The sequence below is a fragment of the Fukomys damarensis genome, unplaced genomic scaffold, assembly GCF_012274545.1.
Source record: "Fukomys damarensis isolate Sample0158 unplaced genomic scaffold, DMR_v1.0_HiC HiC_scaffold_15, whole genome shotgun sequence".
NCBI classification, from domain to species: Eukaryota; Metazoa; Chordata; class Mammalia; order Rodentia; family Bathyergidae; genus Fukomys; species Fukomys damarensis.
In genome coordinates, this window is record NW_022900927.1 from 56,876,255 (window position 1) to 56,898,893 (window position 22,639).

The 22,639-nt window shown below is 44.4% G+C and overlaps 1 protein-coding gene and 2 long non-coding RNA genes across 4 annotated transcripts in view; all 3 read left to right on the top strand.

The window, feature by feature from the left end:
• The window catches only part of LOC109118203, a 4,102-nt gene extending 1,437 nt beyond the window's left edge, over nt 1-2,665 (top strand). Inside the window, exons 2-3 of the long non-coding RNA XR_002025522.1 lie at nt 1,015-1,079; nt 2,636-2,665. This is a non-coding gene — a long non-coding RNA (uncharacterized LOC109118203). The remainder of the gene's footprint in view (nt 1-1,014; nt 1,080-2,635) is intronic.
• A 12-nt stretch (nt 2,666-2,677) lies between these two features.
• Amdhd1 (amidohydrolase domain containing 1) lies at nt 2,678-15,888 on the top strand. The gene is made up of 6 exons (XM_019208185.2): nt 2,678-2,813; nt 5,554-5,779; nt 8,163-8,287; nt 13,162-13,255; nt 13,888-14,048; nt 15,063-15,888. The coding sequence occupies exons 1-6, from the start codon at nt 2,731-2,733 to the stop codon at nt 15,148-15,150; spliced, it is 777 nt and encodes a 258-aa protein (XP_019063730.1). The 5' UTR covers nt 2,678-2,730; the 3' UTR covers nt 15,151-15,888.
• A 235-nt stretch (nt 15,889-16,123) lies between these two features.
• Nucleotides 16,124-21,661, top strand: LOC104865595. 2 transcript variants are annotated; one of them, XR_781218.2, is made up of 4 exons: nt 16,124-17,301; nt 18,158-18,224; nt 18,408-18,537; nt 19,926-21,661. It is a non-coding gene; the product is annotated as an uncharacterized LOC104865595 (long non-coding RNA). The 2 variants fall into 2 exon arrangements; XR_002025524.2 differs by lacking the exon at nt 16,124-17,301 and having other exon boundaries at nt 17,310-18,224.
• Nucleotides 21,662-22,639: the final 978 nt, after the last annotated feature.

The following is a 22,639-nucleotide window of genomic DNA, read 5'->3' on the forward strand; positions in this document are numbered from 1 at the left end:
TTTTTTTTTTTTTTTTTTTGGTAACACGGATCGAATTCAGGTCCTTTTGCTTGCAGGGCAGGCATCGGAACCACCAAGCCGAATCCCCAGCCCTTTGTTTCCATTTTGAAAGAAGTTCTTTTTAATCCACTGCATGAGGGGGCTGCAAAGGGCAGCTGCTGTGTCTAATCCCATAAATGCCCCAAGTTTATCCAATTTTTATATTTTAAAAATGTTTACGACCTGTCAGATCTACATTCTGGCTTTAGAGGATGAAAACCAGAAAGGCAAGCTAGGAAAAAAAAGTCTGGATAAAATGTTATAAGAAAGAGAATATGATAAAAACATGAACAGGGACTTTTGATTTAGTCCAATTAGAACTGTTAATGAGTGATTTAAAATATTTTAAATGTTTGTTAAAGGCGCCCTTTATTGAATTGTATCTGGATAAACAAAGTTTCTCATAATTGCCTTACAGTTTCCCCTGAATTAAATTATTTCTTTCTTGAAGATAGAATCATCTTCCTTATTTTTCTTCTCAAAGTTGGGGGTGGTTGTAGTAACGATTCCTTGCTGACACAGTCCTTGGTTTGCTCCATGAGTGGTTTTTCTGAGACAGGGTCTCACTGTGTAGATGAGATTGACCTGGAACTTACTGTCCAGGCTGGTCTTGAACTCATAGCGATCCTCCTGCCTCAGCCTCCTGAGTGCTGGGGTTACAGGCGTTCGCCACCACACCTGGTCATGAATGGTTTTAAAAGCTTGGTTTAAAAGCTGGTTTGGTGGGCGTGGATTTACTGATCGAAGGAACTGTGTATCTCTAAGGGTTATTTTCATCATGGTGAGATGCCCTCCTCCCTTAGAACCTTCTAGATCAGCCATCAGAGGGAACCTCACAGACCAAAACCTTCCAGTCCTCCCTGCTCCAAGTGAGACGGCCGCCGTCCTTTCCCAAGAATATGGCCAGGCTGCCTGCTCACTAAACGCCTTGTGCTTCTGAACCAACCCTAAGGTGCCTTGATTCGTTGTTTTCAGGTCTGGTGGATGCACACACACATCCCGTGTGGGCTGGAGACAGAGTGCCCGAGTTTGCAATGAAGGTAACTGCAGTGAACAGTGGCAGTTGAAATCAAGTGCCAAGATAAGGCCTGTTTTACCTAAAGAGTTTGGAGTCTAGCAAACTTGGCCGTGTATTTTTACTTCTAGAGAATAAAAAACAAATGAAAACAAAGCTAATTTACTTGCAACCACCCCAAATTTTTATATGAAGCATAGGGCTAGTAAACATTTTCAGTAGACCAGTGTTTGGCCATTTTTGGCTGTGGAATCCTCAGAACAAAGCTGTGCGACCTGACCACTCTCTCATAGCCATCAGCACCTGCAGTAGCATTTGCAAATTCCAAGAAACAGTTTGAAAATCGCCATTCTTTGGGGTCAAAGTTGGAAAAGCACTAACCATAGAAACAAAATGCCTTACATTATTATCTTTTTCCCATGGGAAACACAGTCCTAAAACACAGCCTGTGTTAGTTACCTATTAGCCAAAGCCACCTTCTAAATCTTTGGTCCCAGCCATGTTCACATGGTTTAAAAGAAAATAAAATATGTGCATCTGAGTAGCTAAATTAGATTATTTCAGAAAAATGGAAAAACGCTTTTTTCTTTAGATAGCATGTACATTTCTCAACAAACTAGAGCTGTTTTAAAAACTACCTCTATTAAAGCAAGAGTTTCAGAGGGCCAAGGATTTAGCTCAGTGCTGCAGTGCCTGCCTGGCAAGAGCGAGGCCCTGAGTTCAATTCCCAATACTGGAAGAGAAAAAAAATAAATACATAAAAAGAGTTTCAGAGCTAAAAATAACCCTAGGTTGTGGTCTGGGGCTGCCTTATACAGAGGGACACAGTCCTGAGAAGGGACAGGGGTGGCCAGCCCACGATGGCAGGGCCACATGATACCTCTGGCTTGGAGACCCAGTTTGCACTTGCAGCCCATAGTGAGCGGGGTGCATAGGACCCAAGAAGAGCCTCTGCTCGCTTGAGTGACAGAGGACAGGCTCCAAACTGGTGCCTGAACACTGAGACGTGAAAACTATCCTGGTCTCCGTAGAGGGGATCTGAATTGCAGTGAGGGTCCCAGAGCCCCCTAAGCGTTGCCTTCTCAAACATGCTGAGGGGTGCAGGGAGGGCCAAGACTTAGCTGGTTCACTCGGGGTGGAGGAGGGGTGAAGAGACGGGACAGACGGGGTTGTTCATACACTGAAATACTCCCGGACAACTTTCAATTGCTGCTATGCTGAGACCCCAGCTGCCCATCCACCAACCCCCACCCCGTTTCTGTCTCTCCAGTGCCTTCCTGAGATCCCCTGCAGAGCACCCCAAAATCCAACGCCAGGATACTGGGGACTGAACCAGGACCTGCACCCTGATCCACATCCCCAGCCTTTTTTTAATTTTGGGGGACAGGATTTCCCCAATTGGCTAAATTGCGAAGGCTGTGCTCGAACGCGTGTTCCACCTGCCTACACCTCCCAGAGTATTAGGATTGCAGGCTCGCACCAGTTCTCCCTGCTGTACTTAATCCTCTTTAAATGGCACCCTCGGAGGCGGGTTCCGGGCCCGGCCTGCAGCCCAGCCTGAGCGAGCCGCCCTGTGTTCAGTTGGCAGGGGCCTCCTACATGGACATCCACTCCCGCGCACCACCCTGGTGGAGTGCAAGAGCGGCTACGGCCTCGCCCTGGACGCCGAGCTCAAGATGCTGCGTGTGATCGAGCGCGCGCGGCGGGAGCTGCCCATGGGCATCTCGGCCACTTACTGCGGGGCGCACTCGGTGCCCAGGTGATGGGGGACGGAGGCACAGCAGCGCTTTAGCTCTTGCGAGGACGGTGGGAGGACGGCACCACCCTGGTGGAGTGCAAGAGCGGCTACGGCCTCGCCCTGGACGCCGAGCTCAAGATGCTGCGTGTGATCGAGCGCGCGCGGCGGGAGCTGCCCATGGGCATCTCGGCCACTTACTGCGGGGCGCACTCGGTGCCCAGGTGATGGGGGACGGAGGCACAGCAGCGCTTTAGCTCTTGCGAGGACGGTGGGAGGACGTGGCCTTGGGAACGGTGTCCCGCGGCACGTGCCAGTCACGTGCCCAGGTGCGGCCGGGAGGGGGCTCTGTTAGCGGTCAGTCTCGGTGCAAGAAGAGACATTTCAAGTTCTTTTGGAAGAGAAATGGCCCTTGGGGGTCCTTTAAAACGACTGATACTAATTTGAGTAATTCCTTGGGTTAGTTAGTGTAAAAGTACTATAGAAGTTAGAGAGAGAGAGAGAGCGAGCAAGGGTATTCTAAGTGATTGAGGGTTTTATTTTATTCATCGTTTACTAAATAGCAAACATTTTTGTTTTATGGTAATGTTTTGAAGCCTTTCCCTTTGTATTACTCAGGTTTCGGGTCACTGAGACTCGATGCCCAGCACCTGCAACTTAAAGGAAGAGGGGTTTAGTTTGACTCAAGGTTCAGGGGATTCACTCCATGGGCAGCCGGCTCCATCACGGCAGAAGGATACAGGGGAGCCGAGATGCTTAGTTCACGGCAGCCAGGAAGCACAGCAGAGGAGCAGCGAGTGCCAAAGGAGGAAGGGTCTAGGGCCAGACACCGTCTCCAGGGCTACACCTCCGTGACCCACCCATTCAGACGGAGAGGAGTTCTCTGCTGATCTCTGCTCATCGCTGAGGGCTTCTTCATCTAAAAGAGCTGACACGTTGGGGTCAATGATCACACCCTTTCCCCAAAATGTTTCTCTACGTGGCTTCACTGTAGAGAACTCTGGTCTCCTTTTGTGCCTGCTCTTATCTGCTAAGTTCCTTTTGCTCCTGGAATTTCTGGGCCGGAAGATCTATAATTTCAGAACTAAAAGCTCTAAGAAATATCCACGGAGTATCTCTGCGGTTTTAGGGCAGTGTTCTGCCTCGGTGATTTACATACACAAGTAGACTTTCAAACCTCACTGAAATTTTATTCATTTAATTTTCTTCTAACTTTAAGATATAGCTTACTTATTTGACAAATAACTTATAGTTTATCGCATACTGCATGTCTGGAAGATAGGTCTATCTTGTGAAGCCAAACTGTGTCAACTAACATATGCATTGCTTATCATTTTTTTGGTGAAAACACATAAAATCTATTCTTACAGCAATGTTCAAGAATATAGTATGTTGTTATTAACTCTTTAATGTTAATGTTCATTTACCACCTTGAATCAAAGGAACTAAAAAAAATTAACATTAACACTTGTTATTCAAAATTCACAAAACTAATTATATAGAAAAGAAATATAAATATTTACTATTTCCAGTGCTGTTTGCTGTTAAATTTTTAGCATTTTTATGTCTGAAATTATGAAAGCTCAAAGCAGCACTGAGACTTTTGATTTTTTTTTGGGGGGGTACCAGGGGTCGAACTTGGAACTTTGTGCTTACAAAGCAGGTAGTGGAACCACTGAACTAGATCCCTGGCCCCGGAGACGTTTGAAATAGCCTGTAAAGTGTCTTAGAGTCTGCTTCTCTTTCCTTCTTCAGTAGGAAGGGCAGTGTGGCATTGTAGAAAAGATTCAAAACTTTGGCGTGATAAAACTTGGGTTTGAATCTGACTTAGCTGGGTGAGTTTTGAGGGTGAAACTTAACTTTGTTGAACATGAATCACAAATCTGTAATACAGAACTACATAGCACCATCTTCTATATGATCATCTTGAGAAGTAGAAATAATTTGCTTAGCATATGGGAGGCCCCAAGTTCAATTCCCAGCACCACCTGACTTCTCATAGTTAACCTCTGCCTATCCACCCAAATGGTTTTACTGAGCACCAGATACAGTCTTCTCCCTCTGCTGGGTGTACATCCGGATCCCCACTGATTAATCCTGTGGTGTAGTCACAGCTAAATAATGTATCCAAAATCGTGTAGCCAGCAAGAGGTACAGCTCTGTGTCCATCTGGCTTTCAAAGCACAGCCCTGTCTAGGGTATAATGGCTCCACATTTTTAGAGAGCACTTCAGGCCCTCCTGCTGTCCTCTTTTCTATCTCCTGATGGTGAGACGGAAAGTCTTAGGCAGAAGGCATGGTGTTGGGGGGGGGACAGGAAAGAGGATTGCTGGGCCCAGGTGAGGGGACGACAGCTGTCTTATGAGGAAAGCAATCAGGATGTCCCCTAAGCATCCTTGATGAGGAGCCTTCATACAGGGAGGTAGCTTTGCAGCCAGGTAGCCCTGCTGGCCTCCCTAAAGGCAACAGGTGTGCCCGTCTGGCTGAGCAATTTGTGTCTCTGTGTATAGGTTGTTGTAGACAGAAATCCTGCCTATACCTCTGCTGTGTAGGCATGGCCCAATTGTTAAACATTCTGACTTTTGGGGCAGGGGATTCAGCTCACTGGTTCTGCTGCCTGCTTTGCAAGCACAAGGACCCGAGTTCGATTCCCGGTATGTTGCTGAGGCTTGAGGTCAATGTACCTTCACTGTTTCTCAGGTTCTCCAAATGCCTAATTACCCCCTTTCCTTACAAAAAATACGTATGTGTATATTTTCCATCAGTGGAAAAACTGCCCTGGAAGCGGCTGATGACATCGTCAGTAATCACCTCCCCAAGCTGAAGGAACTCCGCAGGAGTGGGGAGATACACCTCGACAACATAGACGTGTTCTGTGAGGAGGGCGTCTTTGATCTGGCTTCCACAGGAAGGATTCTGCAGAGCGGAAAAGAGATGGGGTTGCAGATCAACTTCCACGGCGATGAGCTGCATCCTATGAAGGCTGCTGAGGTGTGGTTGATCTTTGGCTCTTCCTTTGTCCACATTCGTGGTCTGGAAAACGTAATTCATTTGGCCACAGTTAGCAACAGTCTTTTAAAAAGATAGAAAATGGGGGAACTTGTTTGAACAGTGTGACAATTGGTCTGACTGAGCGTGGAAAACTCTAACTTCTATTAGAAGCTTACTCTCTTTTGTTGACCACTTATTTAGTTTTCCTTTTGGGGTTCTGGGGGCCGAACCCAGGGCCTCACACATGCTGAGCACATGCTCTCCCACGGAGCTGCACCTGTAGCCTTTTATTATCATCCACTGCTGATATTGAGAGAAACAGAAGCTCCTCCGTGATCTCCTTTACTAAGTTCACAGTCTGCTTTGGTTGGCACCCTAAAGCCACCCTAGCGTAGAGTTTTCACTTGTAACTTCTAGGACGGTCCTGTAGCAACCTGCACGGCAATGATGGTGGCGCACACCGTTCATCGTCACAGGGAGATTTTCCAGGCTGCGTTCTTGCTCAGATTCATTGTTTCATTCTCTCGGTAATTATTCACGTGTCAGCCGTGGGCCAGGCCCTGTTCCGGGTAATACCGAGAACTCAGCAGTGAGTGAGACAAAGCCTCTGCAGTTGTGAGTCTGGACATCTCTAAGCCCAGAGCTTCCTAAAATAGCAGCCCACGGGCCCTAGGCAGAGTCGCAGACACTCCACGTGCATCTCAGTCCCAGGCGTCCAACTTGGTGTCCTGCTACGGCGTCCAAACCTTGCCCTGTGTTCCCCGCCCCGGCGAGTTTGCCATCTATTGCTTCAGTCGGAACTTGGTCATCGTTTGGATCCCTCACCTCCCATATTTCAGTCAATCACAAAGTGCTCCCTATTCTCCTACGAGCTGCTCCATCGGTGTCTCCTCCTCACACCTCCATCAGCTCTCACCTGGGTTCTTGCAGTAACTATTCCCCTTGAGTCCTGTCTCGCTCCCACTTTAATTCCTTCTGCCCTATCCCTTCAGCGCGTCGTATCCCAAACTGTGTGCCTTAGCGGGATCTGTTCCTTACCGCTCTGTCTTCTTCCCTTTCTCTCATGGCCCTTTTACCTCCTCCAGCCTCTGCCATGAACCAGGCACAAGAAATTATTCTTCCTATTCCGTGCCTTTGGGCATGCTGTTTCGCTAATCTGAACACACAGTGGCTTCTTTTATTCTCTTTGTGGTGCTGGGGATGGAACCCGGGGCCTCCCACCTGCTCGGCAAGTGCTGTACCGCTGAGCTTCTCCTGTGTTTTATCCCAGCTTCCACTTCTCAGGGACCTCTCCAGCCTCCCCAGGAGTAGGTTATGGTCTCTCCCTGTCCTGATCCCACTGGGTTAAACTCGCCTCTCTGGTCCCCGCTGGACTAAACACATTGCACATCGCACTGGTTCCTTTGCGTATCTCTGTCTCTAGAGATCGACACAGGGCCTGGGTTGCAGATGCATAGTGAATGTTGGATGAATGCAAGCTGGGTGGCCAAAGAGAGATTATCGGTCCTAGACAGCGACTGGTAGATTAAATCAGTAGAAGTCAATACTTATAATAAACAAATTATGTTCAGAAAAGTGAAGGTGATTCCAAGGCCAGGAAGGGTCTCCCCCTACAGAGCATTCATTATCTGTCCTATAGACCACCGAACTCCAAAGAGTCCCAGTCCCAAGTGCGGGCCTGAGCGGAGCATTGCGGCCTCCCTGGGCCACAGTGGGACCCCAAATATCAGCTACAGTCCCGTCCCTGAAATGCGCCCCACGTCTCCTTTCAGCTCGGGGCCCTTGCGTGCTCATATGTGTGAACATTTGTTCTTTAGGGAAAAGTGCGTGTTCAAACTAAGCAGAGACATGACCCACTTGGAAGCGGTGTTGCTATGTCAGACAGCATCGCATCCTCTCAGTTTAGCCCCAACTTCCCATCAGGAGGAAAGTCAAGCTCAAGTTGAGAGTCTCAAATCATTCATGGAATCCTACATTTTCAGTCTGTTACTTTTTTTTTTTTTAATGATAGTACCAAGGATTGAACTCAGGACCTTGCACTTGCAAGGCAGGAGCGGTGCCGCTGAGCTAAATCCCAGCTCTATAATAGATTTTATTACCAGTGTTACTCAGAGTTCGACTTTTACGTGTAAGATTCACAAGATTTTCTGTGTTAGAAAATGTCTGAAAGTATTTGTGTTTGAGGTCAGTTTTTAAAGCAGCAAGCTCCCTTACCTTTCAAATGCATGTCCATATAAACCTTTATCCATTTGACAGTTTATGCTAATTACAGGAGGTAGTTGATGAGAAGTCTTAATAGTAGAGTGGCTTTCCTTTCATAGGAAAAAAGCAGTTTTCTGTTTTGTTGCTCTGCTCACCTCCCCTCTCTGCCCGTCCTGTTTAGCTTGGGGCAGAGCTGGGAGCCCTGGCGGTCAGCCACCTGGAGGAGGTGAGTGATGAAGGCATTGCTGCCATGGCAACGGCAGGGTGCTCCGCCATCCTGCTGCCCAGCACGGCGTACATGCTGAGGTAAGTGAGTTTCTCACCCTTGACACAAGCGTCACACACACAAAGGTGTGAGGACACAGACCTCAGGGTGCCAACACTTCACTCCATCGCCCTTACAAATTCTTGAAAATGCAGCTCAGGAAGATTCCAGCTCTGGGCAGGTGTTCATCAAGGCAGGAGCTGAGGCCTAAACTGCCTGTGAGTGGTGAGATTATTGAGAAATACCATACTTTCTTTTTGTTTTTTCCCCCCTAGATTTTGGTATCTTCCGGTTTAAAAACAAGAAGCATTACTTTTATAATTGGAAAATTATGAAACAAGTTTTAAACTTAAAAAAAAATGTGTAAGATCTTAAGGCTAACAGTACTTGGGATTGGAATGAGCTGTTTTCTAAAAGGCTGCTAGTGGCTACCATGATTGAGAACCAGAATTTCCACCAGTCCTGAGGGTGGGAGGACTGAGGAAACATGCAAGGTGTATTTTGCAAAATCTTCCCAGAGGTTTTGCGAAGGCCTTCTAGGAATTGGATACGCCCTGTCCATCTTTTATAACTGCCATTGCTCTAATTCTGCTGAACAGGACAACTGAGGCCTTTTCAGCCTTTCCCTCAGACCACTTCCAGGGTAGCTGCTGAGTCTGTGGTCCAGGTGGCCAACATTCAAGTGTTTGTTTTCCCTAGGGAGTAGGTGTCTCCGTGTGCTCACAGTATGTGGCCCTCTGGGGGGCCATTCTGCAGTTGCGGCCTTAGAACAGTGCTTTTCTCCAATTTATTATGATTCCACACACACATATTTTTTACTGTTTAAAAATTTCTCTTAAAGAGTGAACACAATGTAAACCACAATTAGGAAATATCAATAACTGTTCTTGATCCTGTCAGTTGCTTTTTGTACAGAGCTCAATAGTTGTCACTTTAAATCATCAATCAGTATTTAGTTTGGTTCGTTTCCTACCACTTGAAGAACAAATTTTTCTTTTTGTTTTACTTGCCTGGAATCGCTTAACAAGGAGCAAAATCCAAGACTCTGGCCCTGGCGTTCACAGTCTGAACTTTGTTCCTGTGACACCGGTGGCTGCCATTGCCACAGACAGATTTGCGTCATACTTGGCAACAAGGGACAACCAAAGACAAGGCCACACTCCTCCCTCCGGCTTCGTGGTTCTGGTGTTTTTCTGCTCTGTCCGAATGGAGAGACTGGCCGTCCCCCATCATGCCCTGACCTGGCCTTTACTTCCTTCCAGCATAACCACTGCCTAGGCCTCTTCAAGGCTTCCTTTAAGCGTGTGTTTCCCGAATATTTGCATATACTATTTATTCAGGAAATATTCATTTTTCTAGGGAGCTCTCTTCATACTTCTACGGCCTCACTTTTCCCTCAGGTCAGTAGTTCTAGGAGAGAACTAGAGGCCATCAGCGTGATCCATGAGAAGTTGGAAGCCACCTAAGTCCCCAGTCTGCAGTTTCCCCTCCAAGGTTTCCTTTATGCAAGGTCAACTATAGACTGAAAGTATTAAATGGAAAATTCCCAAAATATTATCATTGTTACGAGTTTAAAATATTTTAATTAACATATTGCTATCACTGTTCTGTTTTATCATTGGTATTGTTGTGACTCTCTTAGCGTGCCTTATTTGTAAATTAAACTTTATCCTAGGTAGATATATGTAGGAAAAACAGCATATATAGGTTGGTACTCTTTGAGGTCTCAGCATCCACTCGGGGCCTCAGAATGAATCCTCTGTGGATAAGGGGGGACCACTAGCCTTTCCTCACCTTCTGCTGTACTTATCTCTCATATACTGTCACTGTACTTCACGTACTCCTACAAATTGTCAAAACAGACCGGGAACGCATCCAGGAAAAGAATCATCTCTACGCCCCGAGTGACTTATGAATTCACAAGCTGCTGTGTACCGAAGCCTACTGATCGCCAGGTGCTGCTGTAGGTCCTGGGGTTACAGCAACAGGTGGTGGCACAGACAAAGCCTGTGTCCTGAAGGCGCTTACACTCCAGTGGGGGAGATGACAAGGTGCAGATGACAGGGGAATACAAGTATAAAAATGTCAGGTGATGCTAAGTGCTACAAAAAATTCCAAAGCGAGGCTAGAGAATAGAGCGCTGGCAGGGAGGGAGCTATGTTCTTTAGTTTGGTCAGGAAAAGCCTTACCGACAAGGAACATCTGAGCAGAGAGCTAGAAGTGAGGGAGCATACCGTGTCTAGGGGAGGGAGCGGGGACGTTTGGAAGAGTGCGGTGACAGACAGATGGCTGGAGCAATGGGGAAAATGCACTGGGTGTGCTTGGGCAGCAACACTCAGGCCTGAGAGGCTTGAGCAAGGACGGAGCAGTGAGAAATGAGGGCAAAGGAGGTGCAGATTTCATAGGGTTTTGAATCCATGCAAGACCACAAGAGCATTTTTTTTTTTTTTTTTTTTTTTTTTTTTGGTACCAGGATCAAACTCAGGATCTTGCGCTTGCAAGGTAGGTGGAAGCACTGAGTTAAATTCCCGGCCCCACAGGGAGAGCATTTTCAACACCACAGGGTTGTGATCTGACTTTTCTTCCTAAAAGCTCCTGCTGGCTGCTATATAGGGTGTGGGGTGTGGTGAGGGTAGAAGCAAGGAACATAGAGTGACCTTGCAAATATCCCAGAGAGATGACGGATGGAGGATGGAGGCAGCAGGTCAGATAAAAGTTATTTGAAAGTTGGATATTTTTATGGTGGAACCAACAAAAATTTCTGATGTATGGCATATAGATTGTGGGAGAAAAAGAGGAGCTAAGGATTTCACTAAGATTTTAGTGCCTGGAACACAGCACATATGAGTTGGATGCTTTTCGAATGACTGCTTGAATTAATGACCCACCAAACTTTATGAAATGCTTGAAACAGATGAAATATAGAAGATATATGAAGATATAGAAGATATATGAAGTGGAGCAGATACGTAATCTTTCCATTGAAACTGCAAAGTGGTGCCTGTATTTGGGGGAAGAAACAAAAATGAATGCAATGAAAACATAATAAAAAAGGGTTAAAGAATGCCTTCAACAAATCTTTGTTGAGCAGCTGTTTACGCCATGCACTGTGCTGGCATTAGGGATGCAATGGCAAGAAGGACAGATGACCACTGCTTTTAGGAACTTGAGTCTAAATGTATGAAATGTGATACACAGACAGTAAGACGCAGAGGATTTCTGAAGAGAGCTACCACTTCTGGGAGGGACACTGGGAAAACGAGCCAAAGCAGCTGAGATTTAGGCGGGGTCTGGCAGCATGCATGCATTTCCTGGAGGGCAGACATCCTGGATAAGGAGAATGGTAAACTCGGAAACGTGCAAAGGGAAAACCCCAGGGAGGGAGGGCAGCGCCAGGCACAACAGTGAGGAGAAACGATGCCGGAAGACAAGGTCGGGCTCAGTTCATGGGGGCCTCAGTTGGCAGACTTAGGGAGGCAAGTATTTTGGACTATAAATTTATTTTACCTTTTGCCACATTCACCGCACTCCTAGACTGTTAACAGTGCCATTCACTCATTCATTAATTCAAGCGAACAATTAGAGACAAGGCTTACCACTTAAGGACAAACAAATTATAATAAAAAACAACATTTCTCTCTAGCAGGGCTGATGGAGGTGGTGGCTAACAGGGATGGTAAATTCTTCTTGACAAAACTGAACATAGGGTCCTCTGAGCCCCTTTCTAGAGTGGGCCTCGATTTGGGCTACAGAAAAACCTGCCAGCATTCAGTACAAATGATTTCACTTCCCCAGTCCTCACAACTAAGAGACCAGGACAAACGCTAAGGTAGTTTCTGATGGTCCAAACTGTATTCCCAAGATGGCCTTGGTCCCTGAGAAAGCTCAACTCCTGAGAGAATTTACTGTTTGTACCAGCCCCAAACCTGTTGAGAAGCAGATAGGCCTGAGACCCTCTTGGAACAATTAGAATCCTTCCTCTTCTCCTTTGAGATTAAATTTCCAACCCAGAATTATAGTTTCAAGGGCCCAACAGCTATCTCTTTGAAAGTCAAGGAGAAAACTTTCACTCTGTTCCCAACTTGGTGGGCCCTTTGCTCCAATTTATACCCGTCTCCTGCCACAAAGAGAGAAGTTTGTCTCTTCTCCAGTGAGGCTCAATGACAACCCAGATCTCTTTGACTAATTCCCTGCATCATTTTGTAAATTTCCTCTTCCCTGACTGCTGGAGTCCCTGTTTCATTTTCCTTCCCTCCTTCCTCATTTCTCTTTACCTCTGCACAAATGGAAGTTCAGTTCAGTTTATGCTGTGTTCCTTTCCTTATTGCAATAGTTATTACTGAATTAACCAGTCCCCCTGCTTTAACTAGTACATGGCTTTATCTTTGACATGACTTTTGAGTTATATCCTGAAGAATAAAGACTGTTTCATGAAGGGTGTCAGGGAGATGAGTCATCAGGAAGAAGCACAAACATTTTATGTACTACGTTCTTGAGCTTCAAGATTTTAGGAGAGCTATAAAAACTGTTTGAATCCATGGGGGGGAGGGGTGGAGAAAAAAATAAAGACGGGGAAGCGTGAACTCAATAGTTACTTACTTTGAGAGTCATGAAAATTTACTAGATTTGAAAACCGCTTATGAGTTATATTTTCTTAGCAATCATCTCTAAATATATATAAATCATTAAGATAAATAATCACAAATTAAGCAAGTAATAGTCAAGTAATTTTTAAAGCAGTGATAAGAATCAACAATCCGGGTGTCCTAGCTAAGTCCATCACTAAGCTCTTAACCCTGAGTCTCTGTTTCTCCTTCCAGAACATGAAGAGGTTAGTTGTTTCAAGTTGTCTTCCTTTCTAAACATCTATTCTGAAACGTTTCAATCCTAAGACATCTTTTCTTTCTCTCCGTAGACTGAAGCAGCCTAGAGCCAGAAAGATGTTAGATGAAGGGGTCATAGTTGCCCTGGGCAGTGATTTCAACCCTAATGCATACTGCTTTTCAATGGTAATTATTTTTCATGTTTTTCTGAGCAGATTATCTACCAGTCTTTTTTGTTGTTTCACAGGGAAACGTTTTTAGATCTTTCCCATGAAACATGAAAGAAGGTATAGCCAGTAGTATAATGGGGGTGTTCTCCACCACCTGAGTGCCCCCAGGCTGAAAGACAGAAGATACTATTTGCATTATTTTCTGACTTAGCCTTGAGTTGTTTTTTTTTTTAATATAATAACCCATTTTCCTTTTCCAGAGCATAGCAGAAACTCTGAGGTTTCCATAAGTTAGGGTGGAAGTAAGCTTCATTGTACACAATAAGGGTCTTGAAAAGTTGTAAAGAAATATTAAATATGCAATCTCTGCAGTGCAGGAGATTTTTCCCAAAGCATAGGAAGCTTCATGTATAAATGTAAGTATTTTCATAGCAATTTAGCAGTTTCCACCTGCACATTTATTTGGGGTGCTGGGACTGAACTCAGGGTGTGATGCATGCTAAGCACAACCTCTCCATCTGAGCTACATCCCAAGCCCTTCTGTCTGTGCATTTTACCATCTTTATTTGTTGTGCTGTGCTGAGAAACGTTCTAAGTAGCCGTTGCCATTTGTTGCTTTCCTGCAATGCTCTTCTCTTCCCGTCTCAGCCGATGGTCATGCATCTGGCCTGTGTGAACATGAGAATGTCCATGCCCGAGGCCTTGGCTGCGGCCACCATCAATGCGGCTTATGCTCTGGGAAAATCACACACACATGGATCTTTGGAAGTTGGCAAACAGGGGGATTTCATTATCATCAATGCATCCAGGTGAGTGTTCTCCCAGTGGAGCTATTTAATTTTCTGCCCATTGTCATATATAGATGAGGTTTAAATCTAGTTCCACTAGTTATTAGTCTAGACCGAGACACTACCCAGTCCTCTCTGTCTTCAGCCCTTTCTAGTCAGAATGTTTACCTCCTGCTCCCAAACTCAGGTAGACCATGTTTTCAGGTCTCTTTGTCTTCCATCTGTCATAGCTTTCCAGGTTCCTGCTCTGTTTACCTGGACTTGGGCCTTCTTGTGCCACCTGGCATGTGTTTTTGTTTTTCTTTCGGGACCGGCTTGCTCCCAGCTCCAATTGTCACCCTGGTTCTGATGCATTCTTTCTTGGTCTTCTGATAGCAAGTGGACCCTCCAAGTCCCCCCTCAATGATCTGTTACCCACAGTCTGCAGCTACCTGGGCCTCCATTGTAATAATTTGGGCCCTGTTCTTCTAATCTGAACTTTGTGAATTCTGTGGTTCCATACTCTTGAGAATCTGTCAGAGCCCTTGGACCCCAGGTTCAACCTAGAAGAGCGGGTCTGTAATTCTACTCCTCATGGTCAGAACTACGTCCCCCATTGAAAATGATGCTCTTGTTACCATTTGTGCCTCATGTAATGAGCGGATATTTTCAGATCAAGTACTTAAATATTACTAAATGATGTTTAATTTACAATCGACCAGTTAGCTATTTGCCTTTTGTTTGAAAGACCCAAGTACCAAAGATCTAGTATAAATAAATTTTTAGGAAAATGTGTCTTCTTTCTTTCCTTTTTCCTTTCCTTTTTTTGGGGTGGGGGATAGGGTCTTGCTGTTAGTTCAGGCTGGCCTTGAACTCACTATATGTGCAGATTGGCCTGGAACTCACGGCAATCCTCCTGACAAGCCTCACAAGTGCTGGGATTACAGGTGTGCATCACCACGCCTGCTGAAAATGTATTTTCACATTAGCATTTATTGATATAGTGATGATTCTGACTATTATGCAATGAAAGAATATGTTTAATTTTTTTCCTAGATGGGAGCATCTGATTTACCAGTTTGGAGGCCATCATGAATTAATTGAATATGTTATAGTTAAAGGAAAAGTCGTCTATAAAAAGTGATAGAATTGCAAGGAAAGAAAAGGTATTTTACATGTATCAAATAAGTCAGTACAGCTATTACACCCTACAAGTCCTTTAGATAAGTGAAAATTCTTTAGCAGTTTACCAGAGCTATGCCACTTTAAATATATTTCAGTTGTCTTGTTAATTCACTTAACAAAACTCAGGTGGTTGATTTATTTGATTTGAACGTGTGCACAGGAACATATAAACAAGTAAATTGCTATTGGTGAATCATTAAATTGTTTCACAAATAATTTTTAGAAGTGTTCTGAAGATCAATACAATGGAATATCACAAAAATGCCTTTGTGGAAAAACCACACTTGGCTTGAAATTTCCATTTTGTTTTCAGACCTCAGTTCTCCTTTTTTAAGCTGTATTTCATGACCATTGGGGAATGGAAAGAAATCTGGATGTTATGCCCCAAATTAAGCTCAATATGTTTTTCTAGTAAGCAAATAGTATTTTCTTTTCCCACACAGTTTGAGTTTCAAGATACTTTTCAAATGAATTCATGTGTATAGTGTATGGGGGGGCTGTTCTTCCACTTCTAAAGTCTTTTCATCCCTAGCAATGAAATTTGACAGCAGAACTGAAGACTTGTCATTTTACACAGAGTTGCAGGAGCCTTTTTGTAGTAGACGCATTTTAATCAACTCAAAATATTAATTCTTGAAATTGTTTTAATGTTTTCAATTTTGCGCACCACATTGTATGAAAAACATATTACAGATCTCAATAAAATAAATGTTTTCTATTAGTAATGTTGTTTCCTTTTAACCCCGGAACTAGGGCAGCAGCATTTTTTATCAGAGTTTTTGAACAAAGTTGAATGAACAAATTACAAAATGATTTGCAGAGTGAATGATTATGATTACTTATGTAAATGTGCATTTCTAAAGCCAAGTGAGCTTACTTGAAACCTTTTAAAATATTTCAGTTATATTTATAAACACAGTTGCATTATCAAACTTTGTCCTATTTATAAAGAAGTGATTTCACAGGTAAATATTAATTGCCAAATTATTACCAAGTTTAGATCAATAGAGCCTGAATTAATGAGGCTTTGTTTTACTCACTATAAGTAAAATGAGATCGGTTTTCTATAATACGAAAGCATGCTCTATTAGTCAGCTTTTCCCTTGCTAAGACACAATACCTGGACACCCACAACTTAAAGGAGGAGAGGTTGGATTTGGCTTACAGCTTCAGAAGATTCAGTCCATAGTCATCTAGCTCCAAGGCGGGAACATCAAGAGCATGGCGGGGGGGAAAAGCTGCCTAATCCATGGTAGTTAGGAAGCAGAGCAAGGAAACGGTGCCAGAGAGGAAGGGGCCACAGACCATAGCAAGTAGTCAAGACCACACCTTTATGACACACCCGGACACACCCAAAAGTGCGCTTTGCCAATATGTTAGGCATTTTTTTTTTTATCTAATCAAATTGGCATATCAGGATTAGTGCTCATACACCCTACTTATAAAGTGAGGTTCATTTAGCCCACAGCTTTGTCTGCTGAAAGTTCCCATCAACATGACCCAGACTCTAGTGAGGGTCCTCCTTGGCTGCACTGACTCATGGCTGACCACCATTGTGCAAGTGAGTGTGAGAAGAGCAATCACACCTTCACAAAGCCGGAGAGACAATGAGTGGGGTCAAACTGGGGCTCTTATAACGGCCCTCTTGCAAGAACTAACCGGAGTCTTCTCGGAGAAATGCCTGTATCCCTTCTGAGGACAGCTCTCCCCACCCTCCAGTTAACTGCGACCTAAGCCCTTTTCTCTATAGCTTTATCTCCTAGAGATCTCATCTCCTAACATTGTTATCTTGAGGACCAAGCTTCTAACACACAGGCCCTTGGGGGACAAACCACATCCAAGCCACAGTAATACCTCTGGTTGGAAGGTCAAGGGTCACCATTGCATTTTGTTGTCATTGCATCAGGGTTCTGAGGCCTGTGTCCATCATGTGAAGCCATTGTGAGAGGCTATGGGGGAATCATGGTTGCTGTGCGTGTTGCCTCCCCTGTGACCATCACCTAGCTAATGGCAGAAGTGTGGGATACAGAAGACACAAAGGACAAAACTAAAACGTGTCTGCCCTAGAACCCAAGCCATCCAGGATTACGAGGTGTAATTGAAAAATATGGTGAGCATTCGAAAAAGTTTTGAACTATAGTAAAAGACACATTGCCATTAACTCCCTTCAGAATATTTCCCCTTGTTTTGAACAATCTTCTCCCAGCATTCTTGTCCCCTTCTGAAGCAGTTCTGGAGGTCCTCTTTCATGGTTTTATTTGCAGTGTCGTAGCTGCCTTAGATGTCCTGAATCAAATCAGAATGCTTACCTTTCACAGTCGTGTCGACTTTGGGGAAGAGCCAGAAGTGGCACAGTGTTGTATCTGGTGAATGAGGTGGATGAGAACAGAGTGTCACGCTTGTACAGGCCTGTCTTTTCCATTGGGTAGTATTCAACAGCAGCACTCGTTGCATTGTTGTATCACACCTTGCAATGACACTCAGTGAAGGAAGACTTATAGAACTGCTTCAGAAAGTGCTAACAACAGTGGGATAAGTGCGTCTGGAGCAAGAGGGAATATTTTGAAGGGGACTAAAGGCAATGTATCTTTTATTACAATAATTTTTCAATTGAAATATTCACCGTATATTTTGATCACCCCTGGCTATCCTAACCCCAGCGGAATGAGAGCGCCTTCAAGGAAGGCTTCACTCTAAACAAACAGCATTTGTATTTTTTAAAAAATGAAAGTAGAAGGTAGAAGCCCACTGAAGTGCCCTACTTCTCTCAGGCCAGGGTGCTGAAAGTCCTTGCAACTCACAGGAGTTTGGCAGACGTGCAGAACCCTGACCTCACTTGAGTCCCACTGAATGAGAATCTTTACAAGCTTCCAGGTGACTCACGTCCATTATAGTCTGGGAAGCTCTGGGGTCCACGAGTCATAGAGGACGCGCGACATTGCTTCCTCTGCCCTCCTTATCCACAGAGAATATGTTCAAGACCCTCAGTGGAGGCCTGAAGTTTCTGGAGGCACCAACATTTTCTAGATACAGGTACTATGTCTTCTCCCATACATATATACATACATACCTTGTTAAAATTTATAAATTAGGGAAGCTAAGAAATCAACAGCAAGAACTAATAATAAAATTAAAAACTCATAGAAATATGCTATAATAAAAGTTAGGTGAATGTGGCCTGCCTCTCTTACTGTGTTTTTACCTTGTCATTTAAAGGAGGCACTTTACGGCTTCTCTTCAGAGTATCTGAGTTGCCAGCATTACGGCTCTTGTGCTTTGGGATCAGGATCAAGTAAAACAAAGGTTACATGAACACAAGCACTGTGGGACCAAGACAGTCATCCTGGTAATCGAGAGGGCGACGGAGTAACTCATGAGCCAGTGGCATATACAGTATGGGTTACACCGGAGGGAGAGTGAGACAGTTCAAGGCACTGTTGTGCTGCTCGGAATGGTGCACAATTTAAAACTTGGGAATTGTTTTTCTCTGGAATTTTCGACTTAATAATTTCAGACTGTGGCTGGTGTCGAGTAGTCAAAGCCACAGAAAGCAAAACTGTGGATGAGGAGAAATTAAGGTACTTGACCCCTCTTCGCTATGCGGGGAAATTGGAGCTGTTGTCCCTCTTTCCTCACATGTCTACCAGAGCCTTCTTCGTGTTGGAATTCAATTGTCTTTCCCATTCAGTTGTGAATTAGTAGAGAGCAAGGAGCTTATTAGGTCCTCAAAATTTAGTGCCATGATTGATTCAAAGCAGGTGATGGATGGGTAATGAATAACCGCAGAGCACAGACAGTGACAGTGAAAATTATTTATCAAATACATTTCTAAGCAGACCAACCCAGGATTCAGTGCGAATACTTATCCTATGGGTTGGAAAGAGCATATGATCTGTTAATATAATGCCAAAGAAAGGTGCTCCTGGAGGAGTAAAGCTAAAATAAGTAAAACCAAACAAAAAGACAATTGCATGGAGAAGGAGGCTACCATTCTCAGCTCTGAGAAATTGGAAGGCCTTTGATGAGCTGGAAAAGCCTCATGATGCCCAAACAGAAGGTCTTAGAGTACTTGGAAGATACATGGCAGGTCCTCCTAGAGCTATGGATTCAGTGGGGGGCGGGGACTGTCAAGTCAGATTTCCCGGGCTTTGAACATCACACTCACTAGTCGGACTGTTATTATTAAGGCTCAGGGAAGCCACTGGAAGTTTTTGAACAGGTTATGCCCAGGACAAGAATGTTGTAGAAAAATTAATCTGGCTTTAGTGTACCTATTTGTTGTTTGAATGGCTCTGGCAAGATACCTACAAAGCTGACCAGTCCTTTGGTGGAGCAAACACCAGTTGGAGTAAATCCAGGAGAAAAACTCTCAGGGTGGCTCAATGAGATGTCAAAGTCCTTATCTGTGTTCCACTGAACTGGTCTAGCTTCTCTTTTCTCATGGTAGGGGACAGTTCAGCTCTTCAGCTTATAAATAGGCAGCTAGCAAGGGAGGGGGCCTAAGGTGGTCAGCATGTGTACTAATTTAAGAGTTAACTCAAGCCACATAGAGAGTTAGGCCCAGAGATGTAAAAACAAACAGGAAAAATAATAAAAGTTAAAATAAAGGCAGGCAGTAGCAGGATGGAATGCACCAAGTTAGTTAGCAGCCTCTTCCTACATCCAGGTTGGGGGCTGGTTTCAATGAATTCAAAGACCTTGAGTAACTGATTTTTCTTTTGAACTCTGCTTTAGAAAGCCTGAGTCTCAACTGGTTATTTTAAAGCCACAAGACCACCTGTGATTGGTGACTACTGGACCCTGAGCAAGTTCTTGTGCTATGCTTGTCCAGAAAAGACTCTGGACAAAGAGCCATTGTAGCACCCCATTATCAGGACCCCTCCAAACTGGGAACTTTCTCCTTATGCATCCAGTAAATACTCTTCTTAACTGCCTTCTTTTCTGTGATTTCATCCTTTGACTTTGTGAGACAGCAGCCTGGTTTTGCATGGTATCATCTTCTTTTAAAAATTACCAGCCCATCACAGGAGAAAAACTACATTTCTCCCAATAAAGATTGTGTCAGCCAGGATCAAGCTTTGGAGAACCTCAAACCGTCATGATATGTTTTTGTGCCTACCAAGAAACAATTTTCATCTTGTTGGGGACAATATTGCCTTCACTGGGATGAGAAGATACGACAAGCTAATGATACATATGCCGACAGAGACCTGCACCTGGGCTTTGATTTCATCTTCAACTCTTTATCTGAAAATTGTAGAGGTTGGATTCCTTCCATTCCTGGAATTCTGTTTCTATGCTAGGCACTGCCTTCGGTGAATTTATAATCCAATTAAAGCAGGGACATTTAACAAATGAAATCTATGCCGGACAGTATTCAAAGCTTGATCGCAAAAGACTAACACTGTGTTGACACTAACTTCTTCATTTGCATTAGTTTTGCTAGTTTTCCTTAAAGCATGAGCATCTTGGTCTTTCTAATAGAAAGTAGTTGAAGAATAAAGCCAATGCCAGCCTCTAGAAGAGATTTTTTTGGCAATGGGAATGCATTCCAAAATAGGAAACCACTTGTTTTCCAGGTGGTTCTACTGAAACTACTGTAGGTAAAGGGCCTACTGTACTGGGGCCTGGAAGGTGGAAACTACCATTGAGCCACAGTGATCTGTCCCTTTTCATGTGTGCTCAGGATCTCAGAGGTCTTCTATGCTGGTAGAGTTTTGCTTCCCTACTGAATGTGAGTTATGCTGGCCATGTTCTGGCCCCTGATTCCTTCCCAGCTTTCCCATAATAATTAGTACATATTCCTATTGTTTGTTTCCCATCTGGCCCACTGCCTAGACTATAAACCATCAGTGCAAGGACCACAGCCACTTCATTTCCCATTTACTTGAAACTGACCAAACACACAGGGGATTTCCTGACACATGCACTATACACTGACACTTTGAATTTCTCCTTTTTCCTCAACTTTCGCTGACTCCCATCCCACAAAGCTCTGCTCAGCCCTTTCTCTCGAGGCCTCCTTGATAATGTTTGGAGCAGCGGTTGCCCTAGCATGTCCCCAGCTAGATGATAAAGCCCTTGAACACAGACAGGGTCACGTGTGATGTCAGTGTGAAACAGTCCCTCACAGTGGCTGTGCTAGGTAGGAGGCCAGTGACTACAATCATCAAACATGTGGCCAAAATTGGCTTAAAAAATAAGGAAGTTTTTAAGCTCACCTTTGGGGATTTAGAGGCAAGGCAGGTTCCTGGGTTGGTTGATCCTGAAGCTCAATGATGTGGCAACACCCTCATCCCCTCCTCTCTCTGCTCTGCCATCCACCACGCCCTGGGTCTGGCTGGCTGCTGACGGCCATGGCTCTCTGTGACTCTCATTCAGATCGAGCAGAAAGGGGAGAAGGATGACTTCCTGTTGTTCTTGTGAGCGAAAACACTTTCCAGAAGCTTCCAATAAATTTCTTCAGTTTCACTAACCTAAATCGCCTTCCAGACCTTTCTTGAACTAAAGACTCAGCTTTAGGACAGGTTTAGGGAACAGAACATTTTTAGACTATTCAAGTCTATCTCCTGAGCTGAACAAATGTCTTCCAATTTTTCTCCTTGTTTTGGGGGTGTATTTTCAATATTTACACTTAATTAATGAATACCTTTAGCAAAAGTAACCTAAAGGCAAATGATCATACTATTTATGAGATAAATATGCCATCCTGCTAAGTGAAAAGATATTAATCTAGTGATTAGACCCAGAAATAGGACACACATTTAGAGCAGCGTGAAAAAATATCTCTTTTAAATATTCACTGGAGTTTTTTCTTTTTGTTTTAGTTCAGGCTGGCCAGAACCCACTAGGTAGCCCAGGCTGGCCTCAAACTTGTGGTAATCCTTCTGCTTCAGCCCCCAATGCTGGGATTACAGGTGTTTACTATCACACCTAGCTGTATCTGCTAGGTTTTGTATATGTGACAGATTGTTAGAGAATGGTTATGAATCACGCTGAATCACACATTCATGGATTTCACTCGAGTATCAGTCTCCCAGACGGATTCTGGGCTTGGGGAGTGGCCGGTCAGGTGATTTGCTTTGGCCTCTAGGACACCAGAGAACATGACACAGCAGAAGTGTTTTGGGGATCACCCTCCCTGGCTTCCCTGGGAGGAGAAGAAGCCCAGGTGAGCCAGTGGGGGAGAGAATCCTGATTCCTCCCACTCCTTTGCCACTACTCAATGGGGAAGAGCAAGAGAGTACACTGGGCCCATCACATTTTCCAAAATGTGTTACCATCTGTTCCCTGAATCTTCCAGAATCATGAGTAACTGCACTTAGAAGAGCCTTTGTCTTAAGAGGTGTTTAATTTTGTCACATGAGTCTGAGAACTGAACCTGGGGTAGAGCATGTGCTTAGCATGCACCACACCCTGGGTTCGATTCCCAGTAAAATAGGCAAGTA

Bases quoted from the DNA above. Each gene is read 5' to 3' on its own strand.
- Amdhd1 (XM_019208185.2), top strand. From the start codon at position 2,731: ATGCTGCGTGTGATCGAGCGCGCGCGGCGGGAGCTGCCCATGGGCATC. The intron at 2,814-5,553 runs GTGATGGGGGAC...ATTTTCCATCAG, and splicing joins GGGGCGCACTCGGTGCCCAG to TGGAAAAACTGCCCTGGAAG. The intron at 8,288-13,161 runs GTAAGTGAGTTT...TTCTCTCCGTAG, and splicing joins AGCACGGCGTACATGCTGAG to ACTGAAGCAGCCTAGAGCCA.